The sequence below is a fragment of the Diadema setosum genome, chromosome 11 (genome assembly GCF_964275005.1).
Source record: "Diadema setosum chromosome 11, eeDiaSeto1, whole genome shotgun sequence".
NCBI lineage: Eukaryota > Metazoa > Echinodermata > Echinoidea > Diadematoida > Diadematidae > Diadema > Diadema setosum.
In genome coordinates, this window is record NC_092695.1 from 14,475,750 (window position 1) to 14,495,599 (window position 19,850).

At 39.9% G+C, this 19,850-nt stretch overlaps 1 protein-coding gene across 1 annotated transcript in view; it reads right to left on the minus strand.

The window, feature by feature from the left end:
• The window catches only part of LOC140235255 (uncharacterized), a 100,669-nt gene that overhangs the window by 33,370 nt on the left and 47,449 nt on the right, over nt 1–19,850 (minus strand). The window contains exon 5 of the mRNA XM_072315288.1: nt 11,349–11,497. Within this exon, the coding sequence (XP_072171389.1) occupies nt 11,349–11,497 (149 nt within the window). The remainder of the gene's footprint in view (nt 1–11,348; nt 11,498–19,850) is intronic.

Here is a 19,850-nt window from a genome sequence, read left to right on the forward strand (position 1 = left end):
GTTCATGGTTCCGATAAAGCGGTGGAAATAACACATGAAAATTTTGTTGCATCAAGATTTGTTGCACATAAGCGGGGCTCCCGCTAAAGCGGTTCCCGATTAACAGGTGAGCACTGTATCACTATCTTTCTCAATTAACCATAACTGTAGACAGTTTTGTGTTGCTTGAAGGTTTGCATGGTGAAGTAAATGAGGGAGAAAGGTTTGTGGTGACACCATGTGTATGTAGTCCTTAACCGGATTGTTGCTTGGCAGAAGAAGAGCTTAGAAAGAGGAGAATTGAAGAAGGAAGTGACATATGAGGGTGTAGGGAGGGCAAAAAGTGAAGAGTGAGGGACAGTAATGGGCTGGGAGTTGAAGTTGCACTAGTGGAGACGGTAGAGAAGGGAACAGAGAGAGCGGTAAGGAAGAACAGAGTGAGAATCAAGTAAGATGTTCGGACATCGTTAGAAGGAGAAAGATGAAATAGAAGGGAAGAGGAAGAGGGAGGAGTTGAAGGTTGGAAAATCATGGAGATAGGAGAGAGAAGTGAAGATTTATGAAACCAACAGAAGAACAATGGGGACTATGGAATGTGGAATCAATGGAGAAAGGAGGAATAATCCTGCGGAGGAAAGGTAAGTTGAGGAGAGAGAGCAGAAGGGGGGGGGGGGGGAACAAAGAGAAAAAGAAGAAAAAAGAAAGGAATTAAATTCAAGAAAGTAAAGGGGGAGGGGGTTTATGAAAAAAGGTATGAAAGCAGAGGGAAATTTCCTGAAGCAGATTATCATTATGACTTATTAAAAGATATTCGCGCCATTGAGAAATCGCGAGTTAAAACTGTTCAATTCACTTCACCAATTTTTGCCCCAGAACAGCCATTTTTTTTTTAGCTCTGCATTATGATGTCACGAAAGGCTCAAAACCCTTTACGAGTGCAGCAGGACATTGATTTTGGGGCCGTCATTCATAAAGCACGTATTTCCAGGCAATCAGATGTAATATCTGGCCTGTCTTTCTTCGCATCGGCTTTCTCAGCTGAGCCATTAAAATATCCGATGAGTTTTGAAGAAAATCTATCAAGAAATGTGGCTGGTCAAACACATGCAAAAAATATAAACATGGTGGTGACCTTTTACCTGTAGAAGAGAGAAGGTTGGGGACACCATCACCAAATATCATCAGATTTGAGTATATGATTACTATACATCAGAATAAAAGTTGAATAACAATTTTGGTCACTTTGCATCTGACAAAGATTTTACTCCATTAAAGTATGGTGAACAAGAAAAAAATGTCGGTATTCATAAACAAAGTGATTCATATATTTCTGCAAAGCTTAAATCTCTAGGAATATGAATAGTTAACTTTCAGAAGGTGAAAATGTCTTTAGAACGATTAAGAGATGGTGTTTTGAGGCCCTTTTTAGACCACCTGAACCCGATCTGATGGCGAAATTTTGGTGACCAAAATTATGACGTCATGACATGGACGAATCAGCCCTGCGCTCGCTGATGTGATACGCTACCGCTAGCTAACTTTGCACCTAAGCTACGCTCTGTATCACGCCGCCGCGGGCGATGGCCTGAGTGCACCGAGGTATCTGTACGTGTCTTGTTTACTCTATCAAGCAAAAGTGAGTTATAATTTCACTTACTGAATCCATCTTCCTTCGAATTACCGTGAAGTATACCTTTTTAAATTTCTACTTGCGCTTTCGCGCCTCAGTCTCTACTCTTAAACGGCTTATAGTAACCGTTTGATAGGCCTAGTTAGTACAGTAGTAGAGCCTAACGTTACGGTAGAACAAGAACTCTGACCTAGCTAACGTAAGGATCTACGTAGTGGAGTAGCCTATGTAGGGTTGGACCTACTACTCATCGACCGCCTAATGTTTATTTGCTTGATAAGAATATTTAACACTGAAATTCACGTAAAAAACTTGACCTACGTGATTGAGAAAATCCAGCTCTATCAAATGCCGTTGTTCCCTTTTCGATTCGAAGTGTCAGTGCAAAAATGTCGCCGACGAACTAGCGTGGCCTTGTTTCAGCTCCCCGTGGTAAATCGCGTTATCAGGATCGACCGCTGTTTTTTGCATTGACAATGCACGCACACCGAGTTGTATTGAACACGTGTTGTAGAAAACGTCAACGAAGCTTTAAGGAACTTCCATAGACATTACATTGTGCTGTCATTACGATTCGGTGAAAATATTCATTCGAAATTTTGTCCTTGATTAAAACCATTAATGAACAGTGAATTATCGCGTTTTCCCACACCATCCTCATCTACATTCAAAGCCGATCCATTTTTATGTGCTTTGCGCGCAGACGAAGTGCGTACTAAGTGTTCAGTGCGCGAATTATACGCGGTCGGTTTGAAAGAATGTGGTCGATATGTAGTGGGGCTACCATACACACCAAACTAGCTCTCCGGCGGGGACTCGGCGGTTCGCTACTGACGTTGCTTCAGACTATATTATTAGTATTATTATGGCTATTATTTATCTATTTACTTATTTATTTGTTTATTCATTCATCTCTTCTTCTTTTTTTAAATAATGGTACATTTTACCCTGCTGTTTCTGCAGATGCGACTAAAAACAGGCAAGGTACAGTATCGTATTGCATCCGCTCACAAAGAACTACGTGCTTTATGAATGGCGGACTCGATGTAGAGCTAGCTAGCGCTGCACACTCGATCGTAAAGGGTACGTTCGTCCATGTCATGACGTCATATTTTAGGGCCCCGAAAAAGACGGCCGTTCTGGAGCGAAAATCGGTGAAGTAAATCAGTCAGTTTTAACTCGCGATTTTTCAGTGGTACGAATATATTTTAAAAAGTCACATTAAAAATATGTTTTAACAGACATTTCCCTCTGATTTGACACCTTCTTTTGTATGATTTTCTTGATTTTAATGTCTCGTTCACCATCCTTTAACCTGTTGAGGACGAGTCCAGAGTTTATACTGGGCCAGATGTGTATGGGAAATGTGTGTTATAGCACAATCAGCCCGTCCTCAACGGGTTAAGACAGAACAAGTGAGGGCGCTATCCCTCAACAAGACTTGTACCACATGGTGTCCCTCCCCCTAATCTCCGAGATGGGGGGGGGGGGGTGGGGCCATGCAATTTACAGTACATGCAGTTTATGACCTAGTGGGGAGTGAAGGAATGCTTATGCGCATTCCTTTGCCTGGCAGGCAACACTTAAGCCCTTTTTACACTTGTGTTTCTTAACCCCGTACTTTCTCTGACCCAGGACTATCGTTAGTCCCATATCAATTTTTTCAGCTTTTTACACTCGCCAATAAATCCGTACTAAGCTCTTGTCCTGGGCTAAGGAGAAAACTGACCTTTTTACACTCGTATTTCTTAGTCCCGTACTTTCCAAACCACATGAATATTCATGATTACGCTGTGCACTGTACAAGTACACGCACGCACCGGCAGCACTTGATTACCTCGTCAGTGGGGGTCGGACTTCGTCTCCATCGCTTAGCCCTGGATTATTTTTTCATTCTGTTTACACTCGCTTGCTTGGCACCGCAACTGCGGGAATAGCACTGCAATTGCGGTGCTAACCCTGCTTTTTTGCAGGGCCAGATAGTACAGGATTATTGGTGGGGCTAGCCCACTTTGGCAAAAACAAGTGTAAACAGAAAGTGGGCTAGGGAAAGTCCGGTACCAACGGTGGGGATAAGACCCCCCCCCCCCCCCCCCCCCTTAGCCCCACCGTTGGTACGGGACTAAGCAAAAATTTGCAAGTGTAAAAAGCCCTTTATTGATCGACTCTGCTTTCATGGAAATTTCTACAATCTTGGCCTGGCTGGCATGGTACTGTACATGTATGGGTGTCAAGTTTCCCTCTCATCCAGCATGATCCCTTGCACAAAATGTGGGATTTTGATGATGATGGGTCATGATCGCTACTGTACTCCAGATGATAAAAATGATAGTTGTTTCAAACATCTTATGTATTCAAATAACACTTGAGTTGAAGTTTTAAAGGGATGTTAGTATAGTTTTGGTTGAAATGGCACTTCAGGTTTCCAACTTTTTTCGTGAGATAATGGGAAACCTCTCATGAAATATGAAAGAGCATGTAATTCTAAGAGGAATTCAAAGTTTATTTGATCAAAATTGGTTTTGAAATGGCTGATATATCCATAACAAAAGGATCCTACTAATAGGGGGACCCACTTTTTTATAAGATTGCTTTGTTTTGCTTTGTTTTTGGATATTTCAGCCCTTTCAAAACCAATATTCCTCAAATAAACTTTGAATTCCTCTCAGAATTGTATGCTCTGTAATATTTCTTAAGTGTTTGTTTTTTTTCTACTTTTGAGTGGCCAAAAAATCATCTCAGGATATTACTCTACTGACTATGATGTCATCCACGCATTGCATCAGAATCTCTGATAGTGCATATTCACTGTCGTTCCGCTAGCCAAGTACACTTACAAACCAGCCGCTATGTAATACTGTTGGCTTGGACGCGCTGTTGGAGAACATCAGAATGTACATATATACATCATGAATGGACAGGACTCCACCATGCACACACTTGTTTCCATGTAAATAGTACACATATTATGAGCTGGGGTTGTGATTACATGTAGTTTCAACTAAGTATGCACTTGTGCGTTGCAATCGCACTAGGATGCTAGTGCCGCTTTGCACCACAAATTTTCAAACATAAATATATCACAACCTAGACACAGAGTTTGAATTTGAGTCTCTAAAGTATAGTAGAAGACACTTTTAAGAGACTTTAAAAACATTATGGAGTAACTCAATTGCTTGAATTGATGCTTTGCGCTATACTTGCACAGTCAGTAGTCGGTCACAATACGACAAGTAGTGCAGCCACCGATACGAGGCCTACACGCACATAGCAGCGCTGTAAAGTCATTTTGAAATGTGGAGAAAGTGTCAAAATAAACAGCAAATATACAACTTTCACCCAACTTTGGAGACTCAGATGAAAGTAATTAAGGTTGTGAAATGTCTAGGGTTAGTTTGTGTATGTATAGAAATCATTATATCAGGGCATGCAAAAATACTGTTTATGCCATATATTTAGCGAGTCTAAATTTTTGCTAATTGGGACTTCCCGACAATTTTGCAGGTGGTTAAATTTGCGATCCTGGAGTCCTCCACTGAACAGAGAATATGTATACATGAATGTCACATTCATATTGGGAACAGAGTCAATATTTTTGTGTGTCTTTAGTTCATGAATAGCACCCGAGTCGCAAAATTCACGAAAATAAAAACCTTGTAAAATATTTGACGTTTACAAGTACGCTAACACCTTACGCTGTGCAGTGGCTTTAGAATAAGAATAGTAAGGACCTCTCACATCACCTCTCTCAAAAAATCTGGATGAGAAACTTCTTTCTTTTTTTTTATACTTCGCCTAAAATCATGGTAAGAAAGAGTGCATTGCATGGCCGGTGCCATGTTTTCAAAAGTGTGTGTGTGTGTGTGGGCCCGGGGGGAGGGCCCTTCCAGGTTTCTGCATTGACTCATAACTTACTCTCAGTTTATCCACTCTATCAGTGCTCTAAACAACAACAATCTTTAATATAGTATGGAGTAACCAGAGAAGTCCTTTACCACATGATAGGAAAAAAAAATACTGATTGCATTAATGAATGTGGCAAAAACATTTCATTAGTTTGACCATGATGGATGTAACATCATTAATAAAACAAGGAATTTTTACAGACTTTATGCAGTGCATGTATTCTAGCTAGCCAGTCGCCAGCAGCAACAGCAGAAGCCGTTAGAAAACTTGTGGTGAGCAGATTAGACAAAGGGCCTACGTCTCGGGAAAGTATTGGAACTGTTTTAATACGTACAGTACAGATCCCCATACAGATACACTGAGCCAAGGTAAGTTAGCCATATCTGGAATCGCAATGTGCAATAGCTAGATTCCTGAACTTTCCATGGTTCAGAGGGTTTTGGGAGCACATTTTGATGTAGGACTCTATAGGAATAGGGCTAGTCTAGATCTCTAGATCTATCAAGAGATCTACAGATCTAATGAAAAAATTTTGACAAAATTTCAAGAGATTACCCAATATGTCGTGTGTCGTTGGGATCTAGAACTAGATTAATCTAGATCTAAGCTGTCTAGTTCACAAGCTTACATGTAATAATTTCTCGTTTGCGTTTAGCTTTTAGTATGAAGATTAAGGTGACCAATCTCGACTAGCACGTGTGCTAACTTTTGGTTTCCTTGTTAACAACAACAACTTTGTAGAATTGGTTGGTTGGCATCCATTCGTCTCGAGAAACGATGGCGTAGCACTAGCTAGGCAAGAAGTTTGCACTGCCTTGAGTGGCTGTAAAGCCCCACTCTTGAGTGGCAATCCTTAGAGCACTTGCAGCAGATGAAGTCTGTTGGGGCCAATACTAAGACTGCCCGTGCCTTTCTCTTAGCTCTCCTGTCGGTCTGCTGTACGTGCCTTACAGCTTCAGCTCTCTGAACGCCCTCCCTGACGGCGCCTCTCCATAGCGGACGATCTTCAGCTACACCTTCCCATGTGTTGGTGTTGATGTCCATCGTCTTCATGTCACGTTTGCACACATCTTTGAAGCGGAGATGCGGCCTTCTCATGGGACGAGACCCCTCGCTTAGCTCTCCATACAGCATGTCCTTCGGGATGCGACCTGGTTCCATTCGACGCACATGACCCAACCACTTCAGGCGTCTCTGGCTGAGGAGTGAAAACATGCTGGGAATGCCGGCACGCTGGAGGACCTCTGCATTTGTCACCCTATCCTGCCATTTTATGTGCAGGAGTCGTCTGAGGCAACGGAGGTGAAAGGTGTTGAGCCTCTTCTCCTGGCTAGCATATGTTGCCCAGGACTCAGAGCCGTATAGCAGGGTGCTGAGGACGCAGGCTTGGTAAACGCAGAGCTTGGTGTTCTTGGTCAGCTGACTGTTGTTCCATACGCGCCTGTTCAGTTTGGCCATGACTGCAGTAGCTTTCCCTATCCTATTGCTTATCTCATTGTCAAGGGAGAGGGAACTGGAGATTGCTGAACCAAGGTAGGTGAAAGAGTCCACTTCTTCCAGATGTGTGACATTAATGGAGATGTCTGGAGGAGAGTCAGTGCCTTGGGTCAAGATCTTAGTCTTTTTCAGGCTGATGGTTAGTCCAAATTCGTTGCAGGCATGGGACAGACAATCAACAAGCCTCTGCAATCCCGCTTCTGTGTGCGATACCAGAGCAGCGTCGTCAGCGAACAGCATTTCTTGGATAAGAACCTCTCTAACTTTGGTTCTGGCATGCAGTCGGGCGATGTTGAATAGCTTCCCATCCGCTCTGGTACGGATGTAGATTCCCTCTGTGCAGTCAACAAAGGCGTACTGAAGGAGCATGGAGAAGAAGATTCCGAAAAGTGTCGGTGCGAGGACACAGCCTTGCTTCACACCGCTGTTCACAGGGAAGGCATCAGAAGTTCTCCCGTTGTAGCAGACTCTACTTTGCATGTTCTCGTGAAAGGAAATGATAATTTGGAGCAGTCTCGGAGACTTTGTAGAATTACGCTACATGTATCACATTTAAATCTCAAATGTCTTCATTTAATCATGTTATTGTAAAGGAGTAATAGATAAGTATTTTTTTTCCATACATGTATGTAAATACAATTGTATAATAATTGAAATGTACATGTTCAAATGTTGTTGCTCATAAAACTTCAAACTTCAAACTTCAAACATTAAAACTGTGCTTTGTTTAGGTCCCTCACAACATTTGATGCTTAAAGCTGATGCAATTTTGTAGTGCTTTCTATTTTTACAGGCGGACATTTGTGTAATATTCTACAAAATAATGTAACATGGGTAACAGAGAGCGGTGGCTGGAGTGAATGAAAACACACCCAGGTCACATTGACGTATCAATGGTAAGCACTTTTGAGAGGAAATTATCCATTCCACTTTCGTAATTCACATTTTGAAATTCTATGCAAGCATAAAACATGGTCCATTTCTACATTTCTGATAACCACACAAAATGTTATTGACAAATTACGACAAAGAATTGTTGATTTTGCCAAGCCAAAGCCTCATTTCATTCACGCACGCTAAACGCCCAAAACTAGAACTCACATACATGTATGTGTAATAGTTGTTTTCTTCTGAATTTTGTAGGAAATGTAATGAAACTAAAAAAAAAAAAAAAAATTAAACTGAAACATTCACCTAGATCTAAAGTCGGACCTGATGCCTGATGTCGGGTTAAAAGTCCAATTTACAAGTAGGGCTCTGCTACTACAATGTAACTGCTACTTCTAGCATGTGAGTTACCGACTGCTTGAGAGTCAAGACTGAGGCACAACGGCACAAGTAAAAGTTCAGAAAGATAACATCTGCATTCTTAGTTCTAAGCAAGACAGATTCAATAAGTAACAAGAGACCCAGGGGTCTCCCACTCACCTGAGTATTGTAAGACCCCGTTTACAGTGCAGGGCCGAGCCCGCCTTCATTTCAGTGTAAACGCGCAAAAGGCCAAATGCGGGGTCAAAATTGGCCGCGCATTTGGCCACGCTCTGGAGGTGAACTTGGCCTCGGCTCGGCCACAGCCAAGCCTGGCCTTTTCTCAGTGTAAACGCAAATTAGGCCAAATGTGGTACCAAATTTAGTCTGGCTTCCAGACCCTCTGTCCGTACTATCTCGCTATTCAGGATATTAACGCCCTCAACGCCGAAAACTAGTATAGTTTAAGGTGGTTTTGTCCTGCAAAGGATTTTTCCGTCGACAAAAGCGGCGACTTTGTCGCCGCCGCGGAGTCCAGTTTGCAAAGGGTCTGGAAACCAGACTATACCAAATTGTGTTTGTTTACAAGCAGAGCACCACTACGACAAAACATTGAAAGGTTTGAATTAAAAGCCCGGGGCTGAGCCCGGCAGTGTAAACGGACAAAATTGCAGGGCCGAGCCCCGTAATTGAGGACGGGCTCGGCCGCAGCTCGGCCCGGCCCCGCACTGTAAACGGGGGCTAAGTTCACCTTCCATGCATTCTTGCAGACTCTTACCTGAGAACATTTGAAACTTGTGGTGGGGGCAACTTTGAGAGCTGAGGGCATGATGTCCATTTGCATATTCCATTACAATGGTAAAAATACCTGCCAAGAACTACACTGTACTTAGAAAGTTGGACTATGCAGTTTTGAAAAAAAAAAAGAGACTTAAAATAAGCTCTATCACTTCTGATTCTAGACAAGAATATAATTGAATATGAATTCCTTAATTTAGGAGGTTTGGTCCCCCGGGGCCCCAAGGGGGTTCATGGAGCCTATTAGATCACATTAGTTACGTTCAGAAGGGAGCCCATAACCTCGAGGTTAGGAAACTTTGAGGTTAGAGCTTGTAGTTAGGGACCGTGAAGACGCCCTCGCAGTTAGCAAACCTCGAGGTTTGCTCGATGTTTCGAGCCATGAGAAATCTTATGGTTAGCGCTCTAACCACGAGCCGCGGGGGGTCCCCACTCGTAGTTAAGCACCGTCTGGACACAAAAAACAATGAACTCGAAGTTACGAGTGACCTCGCCGTGAACTCCAGCCCCCACAATTTCCCTCTGCTTCCGGGTCAATCTCCCAAACGTAAATACACCACAAATACACTACACGTGCGCGCTAGGTGAAAAACCTATGACGCACATCACAACAACATCTGTATTCATCTTTTCTTCCCATGCGCTTGATCTCTGAAACTGAACACATCGAACTCGCTACTGTATTCTATTTTCTTCTCCGACGCTAAAAAATTGTTTTCGACGAATATCTTCATAAAGGCATAAAGTCATCAGTGCAGTGCTATCTCTGCATACCATGACAGAGGAAGCTGGTGCCGCCGGTGGGAAAAAGAGTACCGGTAAGCGAGTCCGACAGGGTTGGACTAAAGAAGATATAATAGAAGCCTTGTTAGCAGTGTAGGCTGAAACTTCCGGTTTTGTGGTTTTAACATCGAGTGGGACCCACTCGTAGTTACGGGGGGCAGAAGCTTAACCTCGAGGTTTCGTAACCTCGAGGTTAAGATTCATCGTGTGGACACACATCGTAGTTAGGGGGCAAGAGCTAAACCTCGAGGTTTCCTAACCTCGAGGTTAGGGCCTGCCGTCTGAACGTAACTTAAGAGATCTTATCCCCTAGGAATGCTATTTGCCAAGTTTGGAGAAAATCCATTATTTTGCATTCAAGAAGATGAAAATGTACAATTTAGGCCCGCACTTGGATCCCTCTGCCCCTATGACTCCAAGGAGGGGGTACCCCTGGATCTGCAATGAACAAACTTGGAAACTACAGTCAACAATGTACTACCTCATGGTATTAACTTTGCTTTATCTCTATCAGTTCTAGAGAAGAAGATTTTATTACGATTCCTTTTTTTTTTGGGGGGGGGGGTTTAAACATTTTTTAAGATTCCTTGATTTTGGGGGGTTTGGGCCCCCTGGGGCCCCCAGGTGGGGTATGGTGCCCATTTGAAGAAATTGAGATCCTATCTCCCCAGGGATGCTACCTGCCAAGTTTGGTGAAAATCGGTCTTGGGGTTTTCAAGAAGAAGATGAACTGTAAAAAGTTTATGCACGCTGGATGACGGACGCCATACACCGTATGAGGAGCGATCGCAATATCTCACTGGAGCCTTTGGACAAGTGAGCTAAAAATCTACAAAAGATAATGCAAACAATGTTCATGTACCTGATTTTTTTAGGAAGATACCTCGCTGAAATTTGCCAACAGATAATGTGGAATTCATGCTCTGAACCATGATGCTGTGTAGCATCATGTATCAGTGCAGGGATGATTTATCCCTTGTGTAACATCATAATTTGGGTCCCCAAAATTTTGCTGTCAAATCAGGTTCTGGCGTTCAGAAAAGGGTGTCAAATCACCATCTCTCTATTGTTCTAGAGAAATTTACACATTCTGAAACTTAATCATTCGCATTCCTACTAGAGACTTAAGCTTTCAAAAAATGTGTAATTCACTTTACACATGAATATCAAGCTATTTTTTTCCTTTTTTTTTTCAAAGAAAGCCTGTTTTATGCTAGTCACTTCGTAAAAATCAAAGATGACGGCCAAACAGGTATAAGGGCAAATGAAAACATTGCTTTTCTGACTGCTTACACAATAAAATTTTTCCAAATATGTATAGATTTGATACTCGCAAAAAAAAAAAAAAAAAAAAAATGGCTATATTACATAGTGAACCAGACTATGACATAAACATGTTATCCTTGCAATTTCTCACAGGAAAAGCTGTTGTCTGACCATTTGCCTCGAGATCTAGAGATTAAATCCTTTGTTTCTGCATGATTCAGAAGGGAGGAAAAAGACTTACATAGGCTATGCTGAGTGTGAACTTCCCAGTAGTGTCCAGCTGTGATTCTTTCTTGGCACTCTCCACTCCAAACAGGTTAATCTTTCCAACATGGCTCCCAGAAGCAAGGTACTTGCCATCAGGGGAAAAGGCAATTGTCCAGGCATCAACTGGGAAAGAAGAGGTCAAACAATACTTAGCAAATATATCAGGGCCATGTTTTATAAGAGTTATAATTGATTATGCTTTCTATCATAAGTCTACACGTATGGCAGCCTGTGTGGTAAGGAAATTTATAAACGATTATATCTTTTGAATAAACGGGGCCCTGTTTCTCTTTCAATGATTGGTCTCTATGACCACTTTCATAGGGGATACCTTTTACAGACCTCCCAAAATGCAGCAAAACATTAAATTTAAATCTCAGGGGACTTGCTTAGGCCACTGCTTAGAAATTTGGAAGTCAACAGTTATCTAAAATTTGAATAATGCACAAAACTCAACTACTCAGTAGTTCTGTGTGTCAGCCACACTTAAGCCTTTTTGTTGCATTCTTTTGTATTTGTGATCTATAAACACAAATCTAAAAGTACAAGAGCTGATGTACTAACATATAGAGTGTGTGGCAAGAATGTATATAGAAATGTTTGTAAGTGTTGATGAACTTTCTTCACAAAATATACATGATGGACACACATGCAGTACATGGGTCTGCAAAGGTAGCCTAGTAATGTACTGGAATTTACGGTGAGCCCCGAAAACAATTCAATTCAAAATCTAACGGTCAAAAAAATGTACTAAATGTTACCTTCCACTTTCAATACTTTATGGGAGTTTCTAAAATGATACTCTCTTCAACATACCACTGTATTTACACAACTCTTCATTTAAGGCATGCAAATGGGATTCCCTACCTGTAAGCTTGCTTTAGATTTTACTTGACACATTTGTCTAATAAAATTGGTCAGGATACATTTTAACACTTTCTAAAAGCTCTAACAACAATGACAAAAAAGAAATCAACAAATGTTGTTTTAATGATATAAGTGCAAGACTTTTGTTGCTGCTATAAAGCAAAATTTCAAATAAGTCTGTCCCCGGATGATATATTAATGACAAAACTGTTGATTGCACAAACAATCCCCCATGAGCAGCTGTTTGAAGGTGCATGACAACTTTATTTGTACTCAACTAATTGAAAAATGTAAGCTTGATGAATGATAGGAAGGTATTGTACAATACTGTCATCCATTCTAGAAGATGTTTTGCCCATAATGCATTTTTCCCAAGTCAAAATTCATGCATCCACGGTTAGTGAAACTTTCCTTGAAAGCTGATGATATGGAATCAATGATAATTCGTCACACTTTTCATGAAGTGACGGAAAGCCGTAAACCGTGGGCTTCCGTCACTTCATGAAAAGTGGGACGAATTACTGACTTAAGCTCAAGTTTTCTTTTCAATTTAACTGCCAGAATGCCATTGCTGCTATACAAGACAACATATATTGTCGATGAAATTTGCTTTTAAAAGATAATATAAAGTTTTGGTACCTTAAAAGTTTCCCTGAGTTTCCTTGTCTTAGTTTGTGTTTCAGGTTAAAGTACCTTTCATATAACTTAACACTGTGAGACTTACTCGCCTCAAAGTGCTCTCATGTCTTAGTAATCATGCAATAACGGTTTCGTACCAGAGCAGAGCGGGCTCTGAAAAATTCGAACGAGCCGTTAGTTTGACTCGACGTGGTACCGCGAGAATCAATATACACGTATTGTATGAAACCATTATTGCCTGATTACTAAGACATGAGAGCACTTTGGGGCGAGTAAGTCTCACAGTGTTAGTTATATGAAAGGTACTTTAACCTGAAACACAAATTAGACAAGGAAACTCAGGGAAACTTTTGAGGTACCAAAACTTTATATTATCTTTAAAACTCCACTCCATGGTCAAGTTACAAGCCTTGTAAGTCCTAAAGTTTCAACAAAATTGGACAAACCCATGTCATAGCATTTTCAAATTTGACATATCATATCATTTTCCAGATCAGATGCATCAGTCAGAGTAACATAAATGCCAAATATGTGGTACTGAATAAGCTGTTCAATTTCCGTAGATATCATCATGAATCAGGAGGTCACAGACATTTTTTCAAGATGTTGTTTTCGCAAACTGGCAACAACACTGACACCGACGCTATCTTAAATGCACTGTTACGCTAGTGCACGACAACATTTTTGTGTGTTGTTAAATTTGCAATCCAACAGTGATTTGCAAAATTTACTATAATTAAACCCTCGGGAAAATAACAGCTTATAGTAAATAGGTAGAGTAAAATATGCATTGTGATTGTGGAAAAACTTCTGTATAGTAGACAGTCGTGTCACTATACCGAACGCTTACAGCGCGCCTATGCTTTATCTACGCAGAGATTCGCGCAGCAAGGGATGTAGTAGGACAAGGCCAAGCATTTCAAAGCACATGCGTGCGTGGAGCATTGGACACAGAATATAACAGTCTATTATATGCAAGTCTGTTCTGCAATACGCACACGCGGCTGTAGCTGTACGTAAAAAGGTTACTGTTAACTCCGCGTGCAAGAAATCGCAGTAGGCCTAAGGCGAGTCTAATGTTAGATCTAGGGCCTAGACCTACGGAAATACATGTAGGTCAAGGGACCTACTTGCTATAACAATTAGGGCATGTTCTATTGATGCACCAGTACTGGACTATAGAACTCCAAATACTAAATTATCCCTCATACAGTTCTATTCACCTCAGCCTGCAGCTTCGGTGAAACAAAACAGCACTCACGATAATTTAGTATTTGTCGTTCTACAATCCAGTATAGTGTAGAGCATGCCCTATTTGTATAATAGTGTACAGTAATAAAGTCATGGTTTCACAAGCCTCCCATCAGCTTGCACATGATTCCTCACTAAATTTCTTCTTCTGATATGAATTCAAGAAAAGCCTTCGATAAACCTCCCAGAATCTCAATTCTGAACACAGAACAATACACAGAACCAATAAAAATGCCTTGACTTAATTGGGTGTCAACTTTTGTATCTTGACACAGTGTTAGCAGTATTTTGAGTTACCTTTTGTCATTGATAAAATCTATGCATAGGGTCATAAGTAGGATGATATGAAGTTAACTAAGTACAGTCAAAAAGACAGTTTAAATCAATATCATACTATTAACTTAGCTCTATCACTTGTGATTCTATAGAAGATTTTTTTTTTTAATTCTTTAATCTAGAAGGTTTAGAAGGGCCCCCTAAGGGGGGCATGGTATCCATTTCTAAAAAGTGAGATCCTATCCCCCTAGGAATGGTACCTGCCAAGTTGGGTGAAAATCCGTCATGGAGTTTTAAAGTAGAAGAAGACTAGAAATGTCGCTACAGCGACTGATGCCTCCGCCATAATGCATGATTCTCCCTATAGGTGTATAGTACAATGTCTTGACAATGTGTGATGACAGTTTCACATAACTGGCAAAATATCGAAATAACAGGTTTGTCAGAAATATCTTGAATTAGTCAAGGCGCTAATTCCTGTACGGGCCTTAATTAAGGAGTTCGTTCAACCCACCCCGCAGAAAAGGTTTGACCACACAGAGTGGTAGATGGGACCTCAAGGAACACCCCCAGGTAGTATGTGAGTCGAAATTGTGGTATCAATAAAATTTTACAGGCCATTTTAGTTGCGACAAGACCTTATTGTTCGAAAAAGTGTCTCCGCACGCCAAGACTACTACACGCACCACTGGCACTGCTACAGGCGCCAGTGCCAGTGGTGCGTGTAGTAGTCTTAGCGCATACAGACTTTTTCCTCGGCAAAGAAGGGTTTTTGCCAGTAAACTCACTCGCTGAGGTCTGTGTAGTTTAGTTTCTAGCCGTTTTTATTTCGTGTATATTTTTTCCGAGTTGCAGCAAGCCGAGTGAGGTTGCATACCCAGTGATCGTGACCCCCAAACCGTTCGGGCGTCGCAATCACTTGGTATGCGCCTTCGCTCGGCTTAGCACAATAAAGTGGGCTTCTACACATGCGCAAGCTGCAACTCGGAGAGATGAAAACGAAATAAAAACGACTAGAAACTAGACTGGGGTCGGTTACGGCTGGCACTGAAAATTACAACATAATCACAGTTTTTTGCAGTTATTTCATGAATAATTCCTCAAAACACCGTAAAACCATATATAAATATGTTGCTAGAGATGTCAGCAAAACAATGGGATATATTGTAAGTTAAAATATTGTGCATGGTTACCATGGTAACCAGATGTATACAGGTGATTGATAATCAAAAAAATGTCTCCAACTGCTGCAAACTTTGGTATTTTTTTCAGTTTTTTGTTTTGTAGATAGGTGAATTAAAAACAAACATTTCTACTGATTATTGTTCAAAAAAGTGTTTTTCCTGTTGCCATGGCAACCAGTAATATCCAATCAGGATTCAGCTGTCAATACTTAAGAACTAATGCCCATATTTTCAAAAAGCTCAATAAGCATGTCATTCTGCATAATTGTACCATTTACCGTACTTTTAACACATATTTGACTTCAAATTACAGGCAAATGTTGTTTCCAGCAATGTATGGACACAAAATTCCCTTCAAAATCTATGTTAATACAGAGAGCAAAGCCGACGATATTCTGATATTAGCTTTTTAGAGTATATATTTACAGAGAAATGGTTATTCGAAACAACCTTGGAAAAGAGCAGAAGAAAGCAATTGATTGTTCTTGTTCTTAAAGGAAATTTATTCAAGAATGCAGATAAATTCTTTTCTAAAGAAGGAATATACACGTACACTGCATTATCCATCAATGGAATTAAAAGCGTACTTTTTCGTTGGTAAGTTAGGGTTAAAAATAAAAAAATAAAATGAGAAGTCATGACATGTAAATTTGTATTAAAACGTGCAGTAATGAATTAATGCTATTAAGGAGAGAATGAGGGAAAATCTTAGGGGTCCTATCCGTTTTATCCAGGTTAACTTTGAAGTGTTGAGGTGGGTAGTTTAACCCTATAAAGCCCAAGGGGGGGGGGGGCACATTGTTCCCCCTACCATATCTTCATTTGCCGCTCCTAAACCCTTTACCCGATTTCAACCAAATTTGGTGGCTTTTCCTAAAATCTTATTACAAACATTTTGACATATAATTTAGGTATGTCCAATATTCCTGTTTGCTATGGCAACCGTAAACTGACAACCATGTTAGTCAGATTTTGTATGATTTTCTGTTTCAATTTCAGTTAACAATATAATTATGGATGAAATTGGGGTTTTCTTGGCTATGGTTTGCTAAAGGAAAGAAATGTGAAGTAATTATGGTTGAGAATTACCCTGAAATGGTCTTCTTATTAGTTCCTTTATTTTCTATATTCATAGGCATCAAACAATAGATATAATAGAAATAATCAAAAATACAGCATTCATTTTTTCAAAGATTACCCTTTTATTTTGGGTTATCTTCACACAAGCTTTGCCTGGAATATCATTTGTTTATCATAATATCAATCTGTAAAATTAAAATTTCAGTATTTTGGAAATATGAAATGTGATACAAATATATGCACCCATTCCAAGCAATACGTAATAGGTTTCATATATTTCTTTATATTGTAATGAATTACGCCCCCACATGTTGACCTTGAGAAATTTCAACCATAACAAATACTGAACGTTGACTTGCTCTTCCTTTGTAGTAAATATGAAAATGATTAATATAAAATAACAACATATTTACTGGGGATAAAGAAATAGAAAGAAAAAACATGATTTTAGCATATTTGCTATGTATTTTTTATATTTTGGGAAATACTGCCCTCAGTGGGTAACCTTGAGAAATGTTGGGTCATGTAGAGCATGAGTTGCTCTACCCATGTGCCAAATATGACGGTCATACATCATATAATAAAGAAGTTATGTAGGGGGCACAATGTGCCCCCCCCCTTGGGCCTGGAAGGGGTCAATATAGCTTGGGCTTTATAGGGTTAAGACCCGACCTGCAATAGGTGATCATGAGCACGTAAGGCAAAATAAACAAACGTGTCTGGATTCCAGATATTTTTTTTTTCACTTTATCCTACTTTGTTGTGGCAAACTTATAAATGACTGTGGAAAATAGAAAGTTATCTTAGCCCGAAATGTCCTTAAAATACCCTGATCCACAAACAAAATTGTTGAACAAAAAAGTTACAAAACTTGTACTGTAATGTATAACAAAGTACTGAAAGTCAGTCACACTGTGAGCTCTGGTAACAGGCAGAACAAGAAATTCATATCTAACAAAGAACTGACGATTCGAACTTGGTTATGAAATATCACCATAAGTTGTCCAAATAATGATACCCTATATCGACAGAATGAATCAAATTTCGTGCACTTACAGTCCACGAAAAGCACAAAAAATGTATCTACACTTTAGATATAGCCTATAACAAACAGAATGATTCAAATTTCGTGCACTTACAGTCCACGAAAAGCACGAAAAAGTATTTACACTCGAGATATTTTTTTTTCACTTTTATCGCACGCTGGTGTGGTGCAAACATAAATGCTGATGGTATATTTGAGACAGAAAGTTGTCTGATTGTCTGAATTGTCTGACCCTGAGACGTCCTTAAAATACCCTGATTCACAAATACCTCGATCCACAAATAAACTTGTTGAAAATAAAGCTAAAATACTTGTGTATATATATATATATATATATATATATATATATATATATATATATATGTATAACGAAGTACTGAAAGTCAATCCATCACACTGTGAGCTCTAGTAACAGGCTTAACAAGAAATGAAAAATTGAATTCATATTTAACAAAGAATTGGTAATTCGAACTTGATTATGAAATATCACCACAAGTTGTCCAAATATATATAGCTTACCAACGAAAAGTACGTTTTTAATTCCATTGATGGATAATGCAGTGTACGTGTATATTCCTTCTTTAGACAGGAATTTATCTGCATTCTTGAATAAATTTCCTTTAAGAACAAGAACAATCAATTGCTTTCTTCTGCTCTTTTCCAAGGTTGTTTCGAATAACCATTTCTCTGTAAAGATATACTCTAAAAAGCTAATATCAGAATATCGTCGGCTTTGCTCTCTGTATTAACATAGATTTTGAAGGGAATTTTGTGTCCATACATTGCTGGAAACAACATTTGCCTGTAATTTGAAGTCAAATATTTGATAAAAGTACGGTAAATGGTACAATTATGCAGAATGACATGCTTATTGAGCTTTTTGAAAATATGGGCATTAGTTCTTAAGTATTGACAGCTGAATCCTGAATGGATAATACTGGTTGCCATGGCAACAGGAAAAAAACTTTTTTGAACAATAATCAGTAGAAATGTTTGTTTTTAATTCACCTATCTACAAAAAAAAAAAAAAAAACTGAACAAAAAATACCAAAGTTTCCAGCAGTTGGAGGCATTTTTTGGATTATCAATCACCTGTATACATCTGGTTACCATGGTAACCATGCACAATATTTTAATTTACAATGTATCCCATTGTCTTGCTGACATCTCTAGCAACATATACATATATATGGTTTTACGGTGTTTTGAGGAATTATTCATGAAATAACTGCAAAAAAACTGTGATTATGTTGTAATTTTCAGTGCCAGCCGTAACCGACCCCAGTCTAGTTTCTAGTCGTTTTTATTTCGTTTTCATCTCTCCGAGTTGCAGCTTGCGCATGTGTAGAAGCCCACTTTATTGTGCTAAGCCGAGCGAAGGCGCATACCAAGTGATTGCGACGCCCGAACGGTTTGGGGTCACGATCACTGGGTATGCAACCTCACTCGGCTTGCTGCAACTCGGAAAAAATATACACGAAATAAAAACGGCTAGAAACTAAACTACACTTACCTCAGCTAGTGAGTTTGCTGGCAAAAACCCTTCTTTGCCGAGGAAAAAGTCTGTATGCGCTAAGACTACTACACGCACCACTGGCACTGGCGCCTGTAGCAGTGCTAGTGGTGCGTGTAGTAGTCTTGGCGTGCGGAGACACTTTTTCGAACAATAAGGTCTTGTCGCAACTAAAATGGCCTGTAAAATTTTATTGATACCACAATTTCGAATCACATACTACCTAGGGGTGTTCCAGAGAGTCCAACCGACCCCCCTATGCAGTCAAACTTTTCTGCGGGGTGGGTTGAACGAAGTCATTTTTTCTGGGTCCCTGCGCCTGGACTAAATGTTCACTTTCCACGAACTGGGTTTGCTATAATTGTCTATTAAAGAGTGCAGGTACACATATTTGGGGAATTGAAAATTTTTACTTGACTTCTGACCGACCTTATTATCAGTTTATGCATTGAGTATAATTTTCAAGGTATGAAGAAAGAGTGTAATTACAGTACAAAATATTTTTTTTTTCATTTAAACCTGACCTTTGACCCTTAACCTTTGACCTTTGACCTTCTGGCTGGAAATTTCCAAGAGAATCTCCATCAAGTAATACATGTACATATATTAAACACTTTTAAA